The sequence below is a fragment of the Anguilla rostrata genome, chromosome 13 (genome assembly GCF_018555375.3).
Source record: "Anguilla rostrata isolate EN2019 chromosome 13, ASM1855537v3, whole genome shotgun sequence".
In the NCBI taxonomy this organism is placed as follows: domain Eukaryota; kingdom Metazoa; phylum Chordata; class Actinopteri; order Anguilliformes; family Anguillidae; genus Anguilla; species Anguilla rostrata.
Window position 1 is genome coordinate 18315427 of NC_057945.1, and position 14758 is coordinate 18330184.

General features: G+C 46.3%; 1 protein-coding gene across 6 annotated transcripts in view; it reads right to left on the minus strand.

The window, feature by feature from the left end:
- The window catches only part of LOC135237385 (ephrin type-B receptor 2-like), a 134369-nt gene that overhangs the window by 56756 nt on the left and 62855 nt on the right, over positions 1 to 14758 (minus strand). For all 6 annotated transcript variants that reach the window (XM_064304508.1, XM_064304507.1, XM_064304506.1 and 3 more), the window contains exon 3: positions 5752 to 6436. In XM_064304508.1, coding sequence (XP_064160578.1) covers positions 5752 to 6436 — 685 coding nt within the window. The remainder of the gene's footprint in view (positions 1 to 5751; positions 6437 to 14758) is intronic.

Consider the following 14758-nt stretch of genomic DNA (forward strand, 5'->3'; position numbering starts at 1 on the left):
GGTGAATGGAAAATATTTTGTTTTATTTTTTGTTTGTTTAAGCAACGTGCTCTCCTTCTCGAAACGAGAGAACGCGACTGTTGTTTGTAAAATCCTAAGACCTCGCGTGACACCCCTGGGAGGGACTGAATTGCTGGACAAAGGGAGACGTGGTAATAAATAAACCGTACAATTACAATCCGGTGTAAACCGGAATTATCACATCTCCCTTTGTCCAAATATTCCGTCCCTCCCAGGGGGTGTCACGCGATGTGAGACAAACGAGGTCTTGGGAGTTTACATACATCGTCACGTCATTTATCAAAAGCATCTGTACGCGGCTGGCGATTCTACAGCCGTTTTGGTGCCCAGATAGTAATGAATGGTACTGCATGGACCAGCATCCAGCAGGACATGAATCAGAACACACATGAAAGAGAGTGTCGGCTCTGCGGGGAGAAGGGGATCTTTATCGGGATTAAGGAAAACCATTTGGGGGCCAAAGGGCTGCTCTGTTTCGGAGGCATCAAAGCTCACCTCCGTCCCTCCCCTAATCCCTCGTTTGGCTGCTCCAGGGAAAGCGTGCCCCAAACGGAGAGCTGCTGTCATCGCCCTGAACCCCCTCTCGCACCGCCGCTAGCGGCCTTAGCGTGGAGGGCATTCCCAGAGTGCCCTGGGGCAGCTCGGAGAGCTGGGAGACCGGGGGGGGTTGAAATGACCCGGCGGACCGCCAGAGGCGAGACAGGCTGGCAGGAGATCCTCCACGTGACCTTTGACCCCTGCCGCTCACCCTGTCACGCGGTGCGCAGGTACGAGCGGTGGACGCAGAGGGCGGTCGTCTCTTTCACTGGCGCTCCCTCTCCCCCGGACGGCATTTGAAAAGGCCCTGAATGCTGAAAGCAGATGGAAGGGCTGAGAACCCTGCGGCGTAGAGAAGCACGCCGTAAAGGAGAATCGCAGAACCCCCCAGGGGTCGGGGGGGGGGGCGCGGAGGGCAGGCCCCCGTGTCCCAGGAGGCTCGTGATCCCCGTGTCTGCGGAACGCTGAAGAATATTTTAATCCATCAAGCCTCAGCCCCAGAACCCGCTGGCCCGAAACTCCAGACCCGCGGCTTCACTGCAGTTAATGAAAATATAACCTATAGCCACTGAGCACGGAGTTCTGCTCCAAATCACAAAGCACATAACAGACCGCAAATCAAGCAGAAAAACACAATGCCGCTAAGCTCAAATTTCACTGCTAACAGTTCCCACTTAATAACGAATGCAGAGACAGTAGACTGGTTTGAGGACAGCAGTTAAAATGAAAATGCTCAGCTGAACCTTCCTTGCATCCAAGTTGCAGTCTAAGAATGACAGCCAGTGCTGTCCTCTGATCGTGTACTGATCCAAGTAAGCTGGAGCAGCTGGAGAAGCTCCTGTCCTCTCAATGCTCACAGCGTATACTGCAGAAACAACGACGTCCGGCCAGGCTACAGCCACCGCATACCCAACAACTGCACAATAGAAAATGCTTTCCACATTATCTATACCATAGACGCTCAAATAAACAGCTGAGATGGGACTCAACGGAAATGTCCCACAGGGGCAAGTAACAGTCCTTTCACTTCTATTCCCCTGATCAGGTAAATTCACACAAGCATATAACAAGTATATAAATATGTTGTTAGTACATCGAATATGTCATTGCAGCAGGACTTGGGGGGGGGGGGTGGTAAACAGAGAAAATAAAACAACCAATACGTTCTGCCCCTCCTTACTCTCTCCACAGACCCAGGGGAAGCACTCCCCAAACCCTGCTGCCTACAGCTCATCCCTCCTTCCCTCCCTATCCCTCTGACTCCTGTTATCTGCCATTACGTTCAGCTGGGGGGGGATTACATTAAACCTCTCCTACCGAATCCTCCTTTCACTGCTCTGCCTCCCAACACCAGCCCGGAAAAAACCAGCCCAAAAACCTGGCCTGTCACCCAGCTGAGGAGACAGGAGAAAGCACTATCACCGCTCATACCAAGCCTCTTAAAGAAAGAGGAAAAATAAAACCTGGGTTAAAGAAAGAGATTAGCAGCAAATTGGCCGATGCCTCCAGCATGGTCTGATTACATTAGGGTGCGATGTTATAGAGAATAACTGCGATACTGCGGGGGTAATCTCTGCCTCGACACGAGGAGCACCGCGGTGTAACGACAAAGGATCCGAGCTCGTAGCTACAGGTCGCTTCACCCGAACCGATGCAAACAAAACGCGACAGCAGGAAACACGCGGGAAGTATGCAGGCGGTTAGCAGAGCCGCTAAAGAACATTAAATAATAATTCAGGGGCGGGGTTTCCTTCGGCGCTCGTGCTGTACCAGCCGACCTCCCGAGACACTGCGTTCAAACTCAGTAAACGGGCAGCGCTCGCGTTCTACGCGTCGCGTTAGCCTCCCGGCGCGAGGTCCTGAATGACTGATGCCTGTTTGCTCGCCCCTGTAAACCGCGGCTGTAATTTCGCAGCGCTATCCAAACATTTTGCGCGACCGCATTCTTAAAAGATTTCTTTTTTTTATGATCCAGGCTAGAATTAAGTGCCATTTGATCTCGCACAGGGGTGCAGTTTAGACTCGTCATTAAATGATATTTGAACTGCGGCTGTTTTAAACGGTGGTGCTTTAGCACAGCCAGTTCTCCCAACCCAATCAGGACAACGCTCGCGGGATTTACAGGGCGATCGGATTACCGCCAATAAAACACATGGACGCTATTAGACATTTTGAATTTTACCGCCAAACATGGCTCTCGCTGTATTCAGCTTAAGTGGGTAATTTAATTTCAAATTAAAAGTGCGGACATGCCATAGGAGTCAGAGAATCTCCTTCAACTTCTGCCAGCTGCAGAAAGTCTTTTTTGGGAATGCCTATTTTGAAAGAGCCCTGAATGGTTAATTTACTTCCAGTGCTTCTGTGGGAGGAAACTGAATCCCCTACGTAAGACGATCGCAGAGAGAAAAGGTTGTACTTTAGGCTCGAACGACCCTGCACATCGTCAATATTTTGACAGTTTCACGTTCTTGTGTAATTATGCCTCTAAACCCCTGGCAGGGGTTTTAATTGATATGGGGCGTAATTATATGTTGGGTTGTGGAGGTGTCTGAACAATATGGATTCAAACTGGTGGCTGGGGTATTAATCTTTTGATGTGACATCTCTTTCCTTTGAGCGTGGCACAATAATCCATACTGAAAGACGATATCTCGCAGGCCGTGGGGAGGGCACCTTTCATGAATCAATTCATTATCCGACCATCGGCAGTTAAAAGGCGCATCTTTCATCAATCAATTCATTTCTCAGCCAATGGGCATTTAAAAGCCGCTGACCACAAGCCTGTCTGTAGCAGCGATCATGCGGAGATATCAGCTTTCAGCTGCCGACAGACATCACGGTTGCACCAACTGACGGCAGGCCTCCATCAGCACCACCAGCTACCGCGCACAAAACCATTTATCCCTCTCTTCTTCATGTGCCCCTGTCCCCCTCCCCCCCTCCTTCCCCTTACCCTTCCCCCATTATCCTAGATCTTCTATCTATGGTAGTTGTCTGCCCTCTTCCATAGAGCTCTGGGCAGTTGGAGGCGCTGAAAGTCCTTCCTGCTCTGTCCAAGAATGCACCTCGCTCATTAAAGTTTAAAACGCTCGGGCTGCTGCCGTTTTAGAGGGGAGAACCACCGCATCTCCGCAGGTACTGCGCAAGGGTACGGGAAAGCCCTGGGTTTTCTTTGCCACGGTGAAGAAAAAAAGGGACACAGAGGGAGAGAGAGAGGAGGGAGAAAAGGGAAAAGGGAAATGGTGTGAAAATGGGACAGGGGCGTTTCTCCAGTGACCGCGCCCCGCTGCCCCGGCGGCCACGTATTTAACTCGCTGAGGGTGGAGAGAAACGCACGGCGGCGCGTCTGAAGGATCGGCCCGCACGGCTCCCGTGAGAACCCACCCTGACCCTGCCCCACGGTTCTACCGGTCTGATCCACGGTTTATGTTCATTCCTGACCATGACCACTGTTTTACTCTGTGTGAAAGTGGAGGCGGTGTGACTGAAAAATACCGCTCCCACGGAATATGCATTAAGCAAAAGGAGGCATCTACATGTAGGACAATATGACCAAATTTTCATAAGTATGTAGGGCTTTTCCGTTCAGTTGACACATCCCTGGGGGGAGAGAGATCCACCGGCCCAGTGAGCTACCATTTAATGAGCAGTCGACCCAGCTGTCTGCCTCCTTCCCAGCCAAACACCCGTTTCTGTCCCACATTTCCTCCTCCGCGGCCCCAGACTGTGCTGTAATTACACCTGTGCTTATGGGACGTGTCGCGTGCCTGTCTGAGGAGGGCTTCGCTGTTTCACAGTAAGGTGTGTGCCGGTGAGTGTGGCTGTCTGTACTGGGGAGGGTACAGACGCCTTCCTGCTCCCCTGCATAACGGTACAAAGCCCAGAAACAAGGTGAACAAGGTCACTGCTAACCTTTCTCAGGACACTTATGAATTATGATGCATAATGTTATTCGGTTCCTGTTTCAGAAATGTTTGTACGAGTACAATTCTGTTTCTGACATCATCCGCGAAAAAGACTTTTTAAGGACACGGCGAGTAGAAGCGTACCAGCTGTCATTCCTGCCCTGGCGAATGGATTTAAAACAGGGAGAAGCCTCAGCTTTAATGATCATTACAGAGGACGAGCTGATTCATAGACTGTGGACAATTCAGTATTCCACAGACATGCATTCTCCTTGTTATACAAAAAATGTTATGCATTTGAAAGACACTATTTTCAACAAAGGAAAATGGTTTCTTTTCAAGTTTGAACTGAGGAGAAGTGTAAGATGACATATATTACATTGTGTAAAATATTTCAAGTCTTAAATTACTCTCTGATGGAAAAAATCTTGCAGCTACAAAGACGTCGTATGATCAAGGGCCAAAAAGCCTATCTGAACCGCATCAAAACGTCAAATGAGCCAAAATTTACCTCTGCAAATATTTCATTAAGTTTCATTTTCCTTTTCTGTGTGGAGTGAATATATATGTAAATCTTTTTGAAAAGAAAATTTTCAATAGAGAAAGAAGTCAAGTTTCAAGCTTTAAATGAAATGGCATTTTTGTGAGACGCTGACCTTTGGTCAGGACTGAAATCCAACAGGAATAAGGGAAGCACACAGATACACAGATGTGATCACACAGATGTGTGTCATGGTGCGGTAATCATTACTGCATTTAGTTAATCAAGCATGTGTGGTTGAGATAATAAAATTGTCATTAAGCATTAATGACTTTGACAGCCTCATGCTAACAGAGCATTATTTCTCACCAGGCCACAGCAAACTATTGCGATTAAGTGTTTTACACATTTACGGTACTGCTTAGTACAATAAAACATCACATACTCCCCAACTACTGTTGTCCAATTCATACAATTGAAATAATGTAATATCGCCCAGCAGGGTATTTGAAGTATAATTTTTTTTTTTTTTTTAAACTTGATTAATTGAATTTATGACAAGAACTGGTCATCATTCAAAGCATTGGCTAACTAACCTAATTAATGGCTGAATCTCTTCTTCTTTCTGGACTGGTAGCCCTGCCATGTCCCTGCCTCTCTTGTGGATGTGGGAATGGACAGCTCTGCTGTCATGGACCGCTCTTTGGCCCAGGAGAGATCCCAGCGGCCACAGCTGTGACTGAATGGGATCGCGCTCTGTTTGAAAAGGGCTGAGGTGAAAGGGCTGATGGGAAGAGCGACTCTTACCTCTGCAGACCGTGCCGTTGTCCACGGCCTCGTGCCCGGCCTTGCACATGCAGCGCCCGATGGGCACCATCCACTCGCCCTCCCCGTTGCAGTACAGCTTGATGGGCACGTCCACCTCCTCGGCGTTGGGCACGCACACGCCCCGCGCCGCCACCAGCGAGGTGCTCTCCGCCCCCGACAGCGTCTCCCCGAACACGGCGCCGTTGCGGACCGCGCGGGGGCACTTGCGGTAGAAGACGCGCACGGCGATGAGCGACATGCAGCCGCCGTAGTCCTGGAAGGCCAGGTAGAAGCCGTGGCGGGACACGGGCCCGAAGCTCCGCACCTCCGTGTTGATCTTCATCACCCGCCCGCCCAGGTCCACCTGCGAGAAGCTCTCGTCCGCCGCGATGGTGTCCACCTTCACCCAGGGGTTCTCCATCCAGGCCGGGGACACCTTGCTGGCGGTGTCCGAGTCGGACTCGTAGTAGTACAGGTTGAAGGTCTCCTTGCAGGAGCCGGGCACGTTGGGGATGCTGCTGCAGTCGCGCACCGAGAACTTCATCTCCACATGTATGCGCTGGGCGCCACGGCGACGGATGTACTTGGTGCGCACCCAGTTGTTCTGGTTGTTGTCGAAGACGTTGCACACCTGGTAGGTGCGGATGGTGTTCATGTTCTCGTCGTACCCGCTCACTTCCTCCCACTGCCGAGGGCCAAACAAACAGAAACACTGAGTTTCACCAGCACAGCACTACTCCAATAATACTACACAATATTATATAGAGCCCTGCAGGACAACGTTAGATTTTTAAGTTCTGATGTTCTTCATGGGCAATAAATGCACAAGATAATGGCCTATGCTAAGCAGGTAACATCAGTGCATTTCAAATGAACATCAGTATTCATAATCCAATAAGAATCAGTCAGTGCCATATTCATGCAATTGTGTTTTTGTATAGTGGAATATATTGTGAAATTATGCATTGTAAAGTGCATTCTGCAGTAAATGCATAACGTTGCACATAGCAAAATAACATTGAAAGCACATATGAATTATATTTATTTTGTAAAATATTTTAACTACAAAAGACATTCTCCATGTGGTCTTTAAATTCCCATATATTATCAACTCATGAGGATGTTGAAGAGTAATTCAAATGACAGCAAGCTAACATTTTCCCAGCAGATCTTCTAGAAGAGATTCCTTATTCACACACATGCACAGAATTAGTGCTGTCTATCATATCTGGCATAGCTTTGGCACAGCTGTACACCAGTGTGAAGGTTTGGTGTCATTGAGCAGTGTTGCCATACCTTCAAAGTTGCCAGATATTTATCAGTCATCCCCCAACGGGCAAACTGGCAAGTGTATGACTGGCATGCCATAGATATTTATATAATGGAATACTTTAAAACATACATTTTCCCCAGTGAACTTGAGAACTAGATTGCTAGCTAGATATGACAATAAAGCACTTGCATATTAATGATAGGAGGTTAGAAAGCTTCTGAAACTCCTTGGGACAACAAAAAACACATTTCAAACAGCTGAACCTTCTCAGGAACAATGTGACCCTAATAAAAGACCCCACGGCAGATATTATCTGAAAAACAACAAGGCCAATATGTTTTCCCCTCCACTAGAAAACCACTCTAGGGCATCCTTGAAAATACTTCAACTTGAATTTTCACTGTGCACACATCACAGTTAATTCAGACAATGATTCAAAGCATTTGATTCAAAGGAAAGAAAGGCATGCATTGATAACCCACATAAACTAGGGTAATGGACGAGGTCAAAGGTCAGTGACCTGCTGTGGTACCTCAGAAAATTGGCGCATTGAAAACCCTAGAATGGGAGGGCCTTCTTTGCCCAGCTCACAGAGTATCCAGATGTGACCACCGTGACTTCCTCTCCACTTAGGCAGGGATCAAGGCCAGAGACCTCAGCAGTAAAACATCAAGCTTTCCAACCGACACATGAGCCTTGTCCTTGACCCTACCAATCTGAGTCAGCCCCTTTTTCTTCAACTACAACTGTTCCAGATCCAGCTTTTGTAACTATGGCTCTTCCCACAACACACTGTGTGAGAAACAAATGGCTAATCCAGGATCAGTGGTAAGGTGCGCATCTGCTCGTCAAGACACGGGGCTGTATACACCAAACACCCACATCCCCACCGTCAACCCCCAGCCTAACTGACCCCTCCGCCTCTTGCTTCTCCTTCATTCACTCTACACTGAAGCCGTTTTTAGATTTAGGGGAAGAGTCCTAAATAAACCAGAATTATGAAAATAGAGGGAAGGTTACCCCCCATTTCCATAGTCACAAGGCCCTGAATGAGTGTTTTAGGGACTAATTTTTACTATTTTGCTCTCAAATTCAATTGAAAACCATGAATTATTCAAATACACAAGGCTCATTAAATGTAAAATGGTTGAATGTGCAGGAAAAATACTTTTTAGGCTCATTAGTGTTTGTACAGATGTGGACATTTATTACTTGTTCTCTGCATTGTTTTTATTATTTGGTGTCATAAATGAAGGCTGAATTTCACTGCAGTGTATCTACACAATGTGTAGCTTCAGTGCTCACAGAAATATAATAAACAGTATGTTCTATGGGAAACTTAAAGACCAGTAATCCAGACACTTCAAAGAGAATAATTTACCACTACACATCTGAGTTGATCCCTTGGTGAGCTGTAGATCTTTCCTGTAGCAGAAGATAAAAATATTTAAAGATGCTGTGAATTAAATGCTACTAGAAACCCAAGTTCATCAAATTTGTCTACCTGCTCTAATAGCTAACCCCCACTTTCTCTCTCTGGTACCTCTTCTTAAAAAATTGTATTTGGTCCTAGGTTATTGATAGCTGCTGAACCTTCGCTACTTTTTTTTCAGGAACTGGAGGGTAGGAATGGAAGAATGCAAGCAGCAGTGGCTGTGGTGTGGTCCCCTTGTTCTAAGTGCAAAGCTTGAGGCTGAAATTAACCAAGTAAATTATTAATCAAAAAAATAAATAAAAAGAGCAGTGGCTATTGAAAGAGAAAAAGAGTGTGAGAAAGAGAAAGAAACAGAGAGAGTGAGAGCGAGGAAGTACAAAGTGGGGGGGGGACTTAAAAAAAGAGACCCTGAACAAGGCCTCATTCTGTCCTGTCTGGGCTGATCTGTCCCCCTTCATCAGGGCCAGTGGAGGAAATCAAATGGAGTGTAACAAGAGGCCGGCAATCAAGTGCAGGGTGTGAAATTAGAAGAAACGTCTTCATTTTCACAGTTCTGCCCTTCCTGTCCTCTTTGCTAAAGTGGAGTGGTCATGTGTTTTAAGGTATGGGGGCGGTGCGGGGGATTAGGGCTTTTGTGACGAGGCTGGGAATTGCTACACTAGCTTTTTTCATCCCGCGCTGATTGCTTCTGCCACATCGGAGCCTTTGAGGGTCTTCTTTTTTTTTTCTTTTTTTTTGCGAGGCTCACAGTTCAGGATATACTGAAGTTTGGACGCAGGGCAATAAAGATATAAAGCCAAAGACTATAGGGTGCCTTTCGAACCTGGCGTAAGAGCTCAATGTTAATATGAGATGAATTATTGATTGACAAATGGTAATCTCCTACCACTTAGCAATATAGTTCCAAATGTCCATCAAAATTTTACTTTCCAAGCTTTACATTTGGCATTGTATAAAAACATTTATACTTTTGTTTTTCCCTTTGCATCTAGAAAGAACGTTCCCTTTTTTGATTTGCTAGTGATTTGTATAAGGAAAAATCTCTCCCTTTCTCTTGCTCCTGGAGGTAAATGGCCAGCTATGGCCACATAGGGCTAAGAAAATACTCTTCACTGCATCTACCCACTGAACTTGCATAAACCCTGCTTTATGCATTTTTTGTTTCACTGTTACTGTTACAAGGATGGTCGGGCGATAGATTTTACAGTGAACTTTGGCGATGAGACTCAAACTTGTGCAACACAAGTGGGGTGTTTTATTTTCAAAAGTGCCACAAACTATTATATAAACATTTATATACATATACAAAACAAAAGAATCGGCACATCGATTATAACCATGCAACGCCTCTACTGACAGCAAATTACCCGTTTATATGCTACACATTATCCGGACTATACCATTTCCAGAAGAAAATTTCAGAAGAAATGACAGTATATTTTTACACATAAAAATAATTATACCTATATTGTCAGTTGCAACTTTATATCTAATAAACACATATCTAATTGGGAAATATTACCGAATACACTTTATGGTCCCCCCCATCTAAAATAGCCAATTCTTCTTGTCCAGTGCTTCCAATAAAATGGCACAGAATCGTGACTTTCGGACTACGTCATTCCAGTTTGAAAATCGAACAAACGGAATGAGCAACGGTTACTTGCAATTCCTAACTTTGCGTTCATTGAACATAGTAAGCTGATATAAATCAATTTAATATTTGAAACCACGAGTGTATGTTTAAGTGATTTGCGGTATATTATGGAGATGAACAGATGTAGCTACAGTAGCGAATGTGTTTGAGTTGACAAACCGGCAAACAAATGGTATGCACTACATTTATGAAAGCGGCGTACTCGCACCAAACAACTGACTGCTACCATAATAAGCAGATAGTCTACACAGTTCAAACCCAATCGTTTGAAAAACATAGCTGGAACGGAAGGTTCGCTCCGTTACAGTTACAGAGCAGATTTAATCTGTCTTCCACGTTTAAAATAAGCAATACGAGTCAGCAAACTGGTTGGCAGGGGGCTTGGCCTAGTGGTCTTCACCCCTCTAGCCCCGGGTCCGACATGCTACTCGAAGGGGAGGCTACCTCAGCTAGCATCGGCGGAGTGTGTGAGACAGTCGAGCCCAGCGCGAGGATTACCCACAGCTGACGCAGTCCTGACCAGGGCGGGGTGGGGGACGGTTTTTTATTTAATTTTATTTTTTTAAAAGCCCTTCTTTCTCACACGCTCCGAAACAGGGCAGGGATCCAGGGCAAGGATCCAGGGCAGGAGCTGGACTGGCCACATTCTAAGCAGCCGTTGCCTTTTTTATTGTGCTCATTCTATTACCTTTAAAAAGGCAGAAGCCATCCGTCTATTATCTTTTCATTTAAAAAGGCAATGTTTACACAGCTCAGGCAGCAGGATCTGCGTCAGATGAAATGCTGAGACTCGCTCTGGGGTCACGTCTCAGAGCACCGCAGGTTTATTCAGCGCCGTTCCAGTGTGCTATTAATGCGGCTCGCTCCGAGACGCCGTATGAGCTCCATGAATGCGCTATTAGCGTACGGGGACGCTGCAATAATTTCAGCCTAAAATTAGATCGCAAAACAATGTGGGGTAATTACTTGTGACATGTTGCTTTTAGCCTCACAGAACGCTCGCGGAGCACAATAGCGATAGTGAGTGACGAGAAGAGCGTGAGAGGGAGAGAATGAGGCTTTCGGCTTTAATGTTATCATAGTATCATAAATGACATTTGTAATGCCTGCATTGGTATGACCCTACATTGTGATGGCATGCCAATCTTGCAGAACGTGAATTGGAACTGAAGAGCGCCAGACAGAGAGAGAAGTGAAGATGATGACAAAAACAGAGAGAAGGAGAGGGAAAGTAATCAGCGTTCTAATATAGAATGTTCCCTCAGGACGACATTCAACAATCAATAAATCCCCAGACACTGGGAGAGTTCAGAAAGTGCAGGTGACCTGTAACCTCTAATCTTTATCTTAGTACTGCCAGTCTTTCACCAGGATAGCCGGGGGGACTTCACGGGCCGTGTGAGACTGCACAAGGGCCAGCTCAAACAAACCGAACCTCCCTGCCACACCTGTCTTTCACCCACCAGATAAAACAGCCCCGCTCCACAGGCCAGCCCACCGCACATCTTTATCTGGGCTTCCGAGCCTCGGCTAAATGCGTGACCTTCACGCTTCCTCACCTTCAGACTACAGGGCGAGGAGCGTTAGCTTCCCTCTCCTGATTGTCCCTCCTTCCCCTTTTTTGAAAGGTTCGAAAAGCTGCAGTTTGGAAATAAATGCTAGTTCTCACGTCCTGTCATCACCCTCAATCAATGTGAAGGATGGCAGGCACCGCGGCGCTAGGATCACAGCTTTCTGTCCCCAGACTGAGTAAATAAATAATTCACACAGACCAAGCAGTGGAAAAAGCCCTTGTGGCCTGTCTGTCCAATTTGCGGGGGTGGGAAATCTGTCAGAGGAACAGCAGTTTGTCCAAGGGGGACGGGAAACCCACAAGGACCGGGGGGGGGGCGGGGGGCAGGAAGGCACGGCCCATCGAACGGAACCAAAATTTATATGAGGGCAGGACCAAAAGCCAGGTGGGAAACCACTGGATCTTACATTTAAAACATTTTCTGTTAAGGACCATTGACGAGTTCTTGTCAAACACTTTACCTTTCAACTTCAATTAGACACATGTCTTAAATGATAAATGACACAGGAAATGACCCGTGATTGTTTTATAAACAGACTTGGGTTCCCGTTAAACAGAAAAGCGGCTAACATGCTGGTTCTTCACCGAAACCGCAGCCGCACCTTCCACACCTCCCCACCCCGCTAACCCGCACGCTGCCCTGCAGGCAGATCCAGGTGAAGGGAAGAAGGCTGCGCCCCCTCCCGCAGATCCAAGCTCGCCATTTCCAACCCCACGTACACGCATCACAGAAAAAAGTTTTCTTTACCCGTTAAAAAAATGAATAAATAAAACTGTCAAGCTGTGACACGCCGTTTAACAAACTGGCTCGTCGGCGAACGCGCTCAAGATACAGGCCGTCCTTTTCTGTGAGGAATTCCACGCGTCGGAATTCAGCCATAAATGATGAAGTGGACTGTAAAAAAAAAAACAGGGAGAGGACTCCGCTAAAGTGCGGGCCTTCCTGGAGATAACCAGCCATGTTTATTCTGAGACCATCTGCTTCTTTAACGGCGTAAACCCCCAGCACTTCTTCCAACACTTTTGCGCTGATTACAGAGTCTGAGAAGAGGAGATTGCCAGTACGGCGCAGAGAGAGAGACTGTGTCATCAACACCATCTGGTAAAAGCATTTGAGCAAAATTATGAACACCTCAACGAGTCGTTGGGAGCGTAATTACATATTTTAAATCGCAGAGAAGAAATCACACGCCAGGTGTTAGAGACATTCAGTCCACACACAGAGCGGAGGGAGACAGAGGATGAGGGGGGAAGAGGGGAGGAGGGAGAAAAGCAAACAGAGAAAAATTAATAAAAAACTTTTATTCGGAATGTTGAGAGAGGCTAAAGCGAAAAAAATTTGATTATATGACTTAGAAATAAAATGCTTAACTTGCGGTATCTCTTCACTGTCGGGGATAGACAATGCGGTACAGTGCAGGCTCAATGGGTCTAGTATGGGAAATGGTCATTGAAAAATGCAGAAACAGGCAAGCCTGGGAAGCCATGGTCTGTTATCATTGGAAAGAAAAACTGGCACAGAAACGCATTTTCTCTGACACAAAAAACGATTTCTCCCAGATGACTGATATATTCTTTAGGAGTATGTCTGTCCCATATTGCAAACTTGACTGACACCGACATAATGAGAATGGGACATTCAGCCTTGGTTGCAGCCATTTTTGTAGTCACGTGACAGTCCATTTGTGTAGTCCGCACAGAGAGAAAGACGGGCGACTCGTTACAGTCAGCAGGAATGCGGTCTGCAATAATTATGATATTCAGATATTAGGTAGCACTTAACACGTCAGGTACCACTTCATTTGAGTGTGATTGTTGCTTTGGTCTTTATTTCTGTGTAATGACCCACACTCTGGAGGAAGTTGGGGTAATTGCAAGTTAACACTGCAATGTCACCACGTTTGACCATGTTATTACCTATTTATCCTGAGCTGCAAAGTGCAAGCAGAGATTCCAAAGCGCATATGATAATCTAACCATGCATTTCCGCCCTGCAAAGAACAACCTGCCCTCCAGATATCTGCACTCTTACAAAAAAATCATACTGTCCATATCATAGTGTCAATAGCTGATACATGAATATAGACAGAAAAAGATGTCTGTAGTTTGTTAATCAACAAAGCTCATCTAATCAATAGATGATCAGCCTCATAATAAAATATGAGGTTAACTAAATATTCAGTTTAATCACTTATAAACTGTTTATTGAGCTGATTACATTGCTGCAGTTATTGGCATTATTTGGCCTGCTTTGAACAGTGCTTAACTTAACGAGTAACCAACGACGCAACTCTGAGTCCAAACTAGAAACTGTGCAGAGTGAGAGGGGAAAGACATCATCATGAGGTTGTGCAGAGCGAATAAGAGCACAGGTTAATGGGGTTTCCTATAGGCATATGAGAATGTGCTGAGTGACCGACCCTTCCTGTTACCGGCGTCTGTTAGGACGAGGCGGGCGCGGTCTGAAACAGCGATGAGGGCCCCGGCAGACGAACGGGAGGGGAAGATGTACCCTCGGCTAATGAGGTGTGGCCAAGTGCGGGCGCCTCGTGTCCCCCCCCACAGTCACTCGCACCGGAGGGAGGGAACAGCTCTTTACCGCAAAGTCACGGTGCTCAGCAGGCACAGTACTGATTCATCCACAAAGGTCTTACTGAAAAGGAAGGATTTAATTGGCCGGTAGATGACCATGTCCAAGGTGCTTAAAATAACCCGAGAATAAATCCATGAACCACAATATACTTTACTGAACCAATGGTTTCAGTAAAGGACCCCTGGGGGACCTTGAATGTACCGTAGGGGGTCCCTGGACAGACTTGATATCCAATGATTATATATAGATTATGGAAAATATTGCAAAATAGCAAACCTATTTTTGAATTTAACCCTTTCTGACTTATTACAGGGGTCCCCTGGATGACTTTGAGCCTGGGTGGGGGTCAGACAATCCCTGGTTTAGCAACTTGCTGGGAAGCACAAAAGCAGAGTCCCGCTGTAGTGTTAATTACACCACTATATCATAAATGCACTGCATGCTGGGTAAGCATATTCACACACTCACAGACCTGC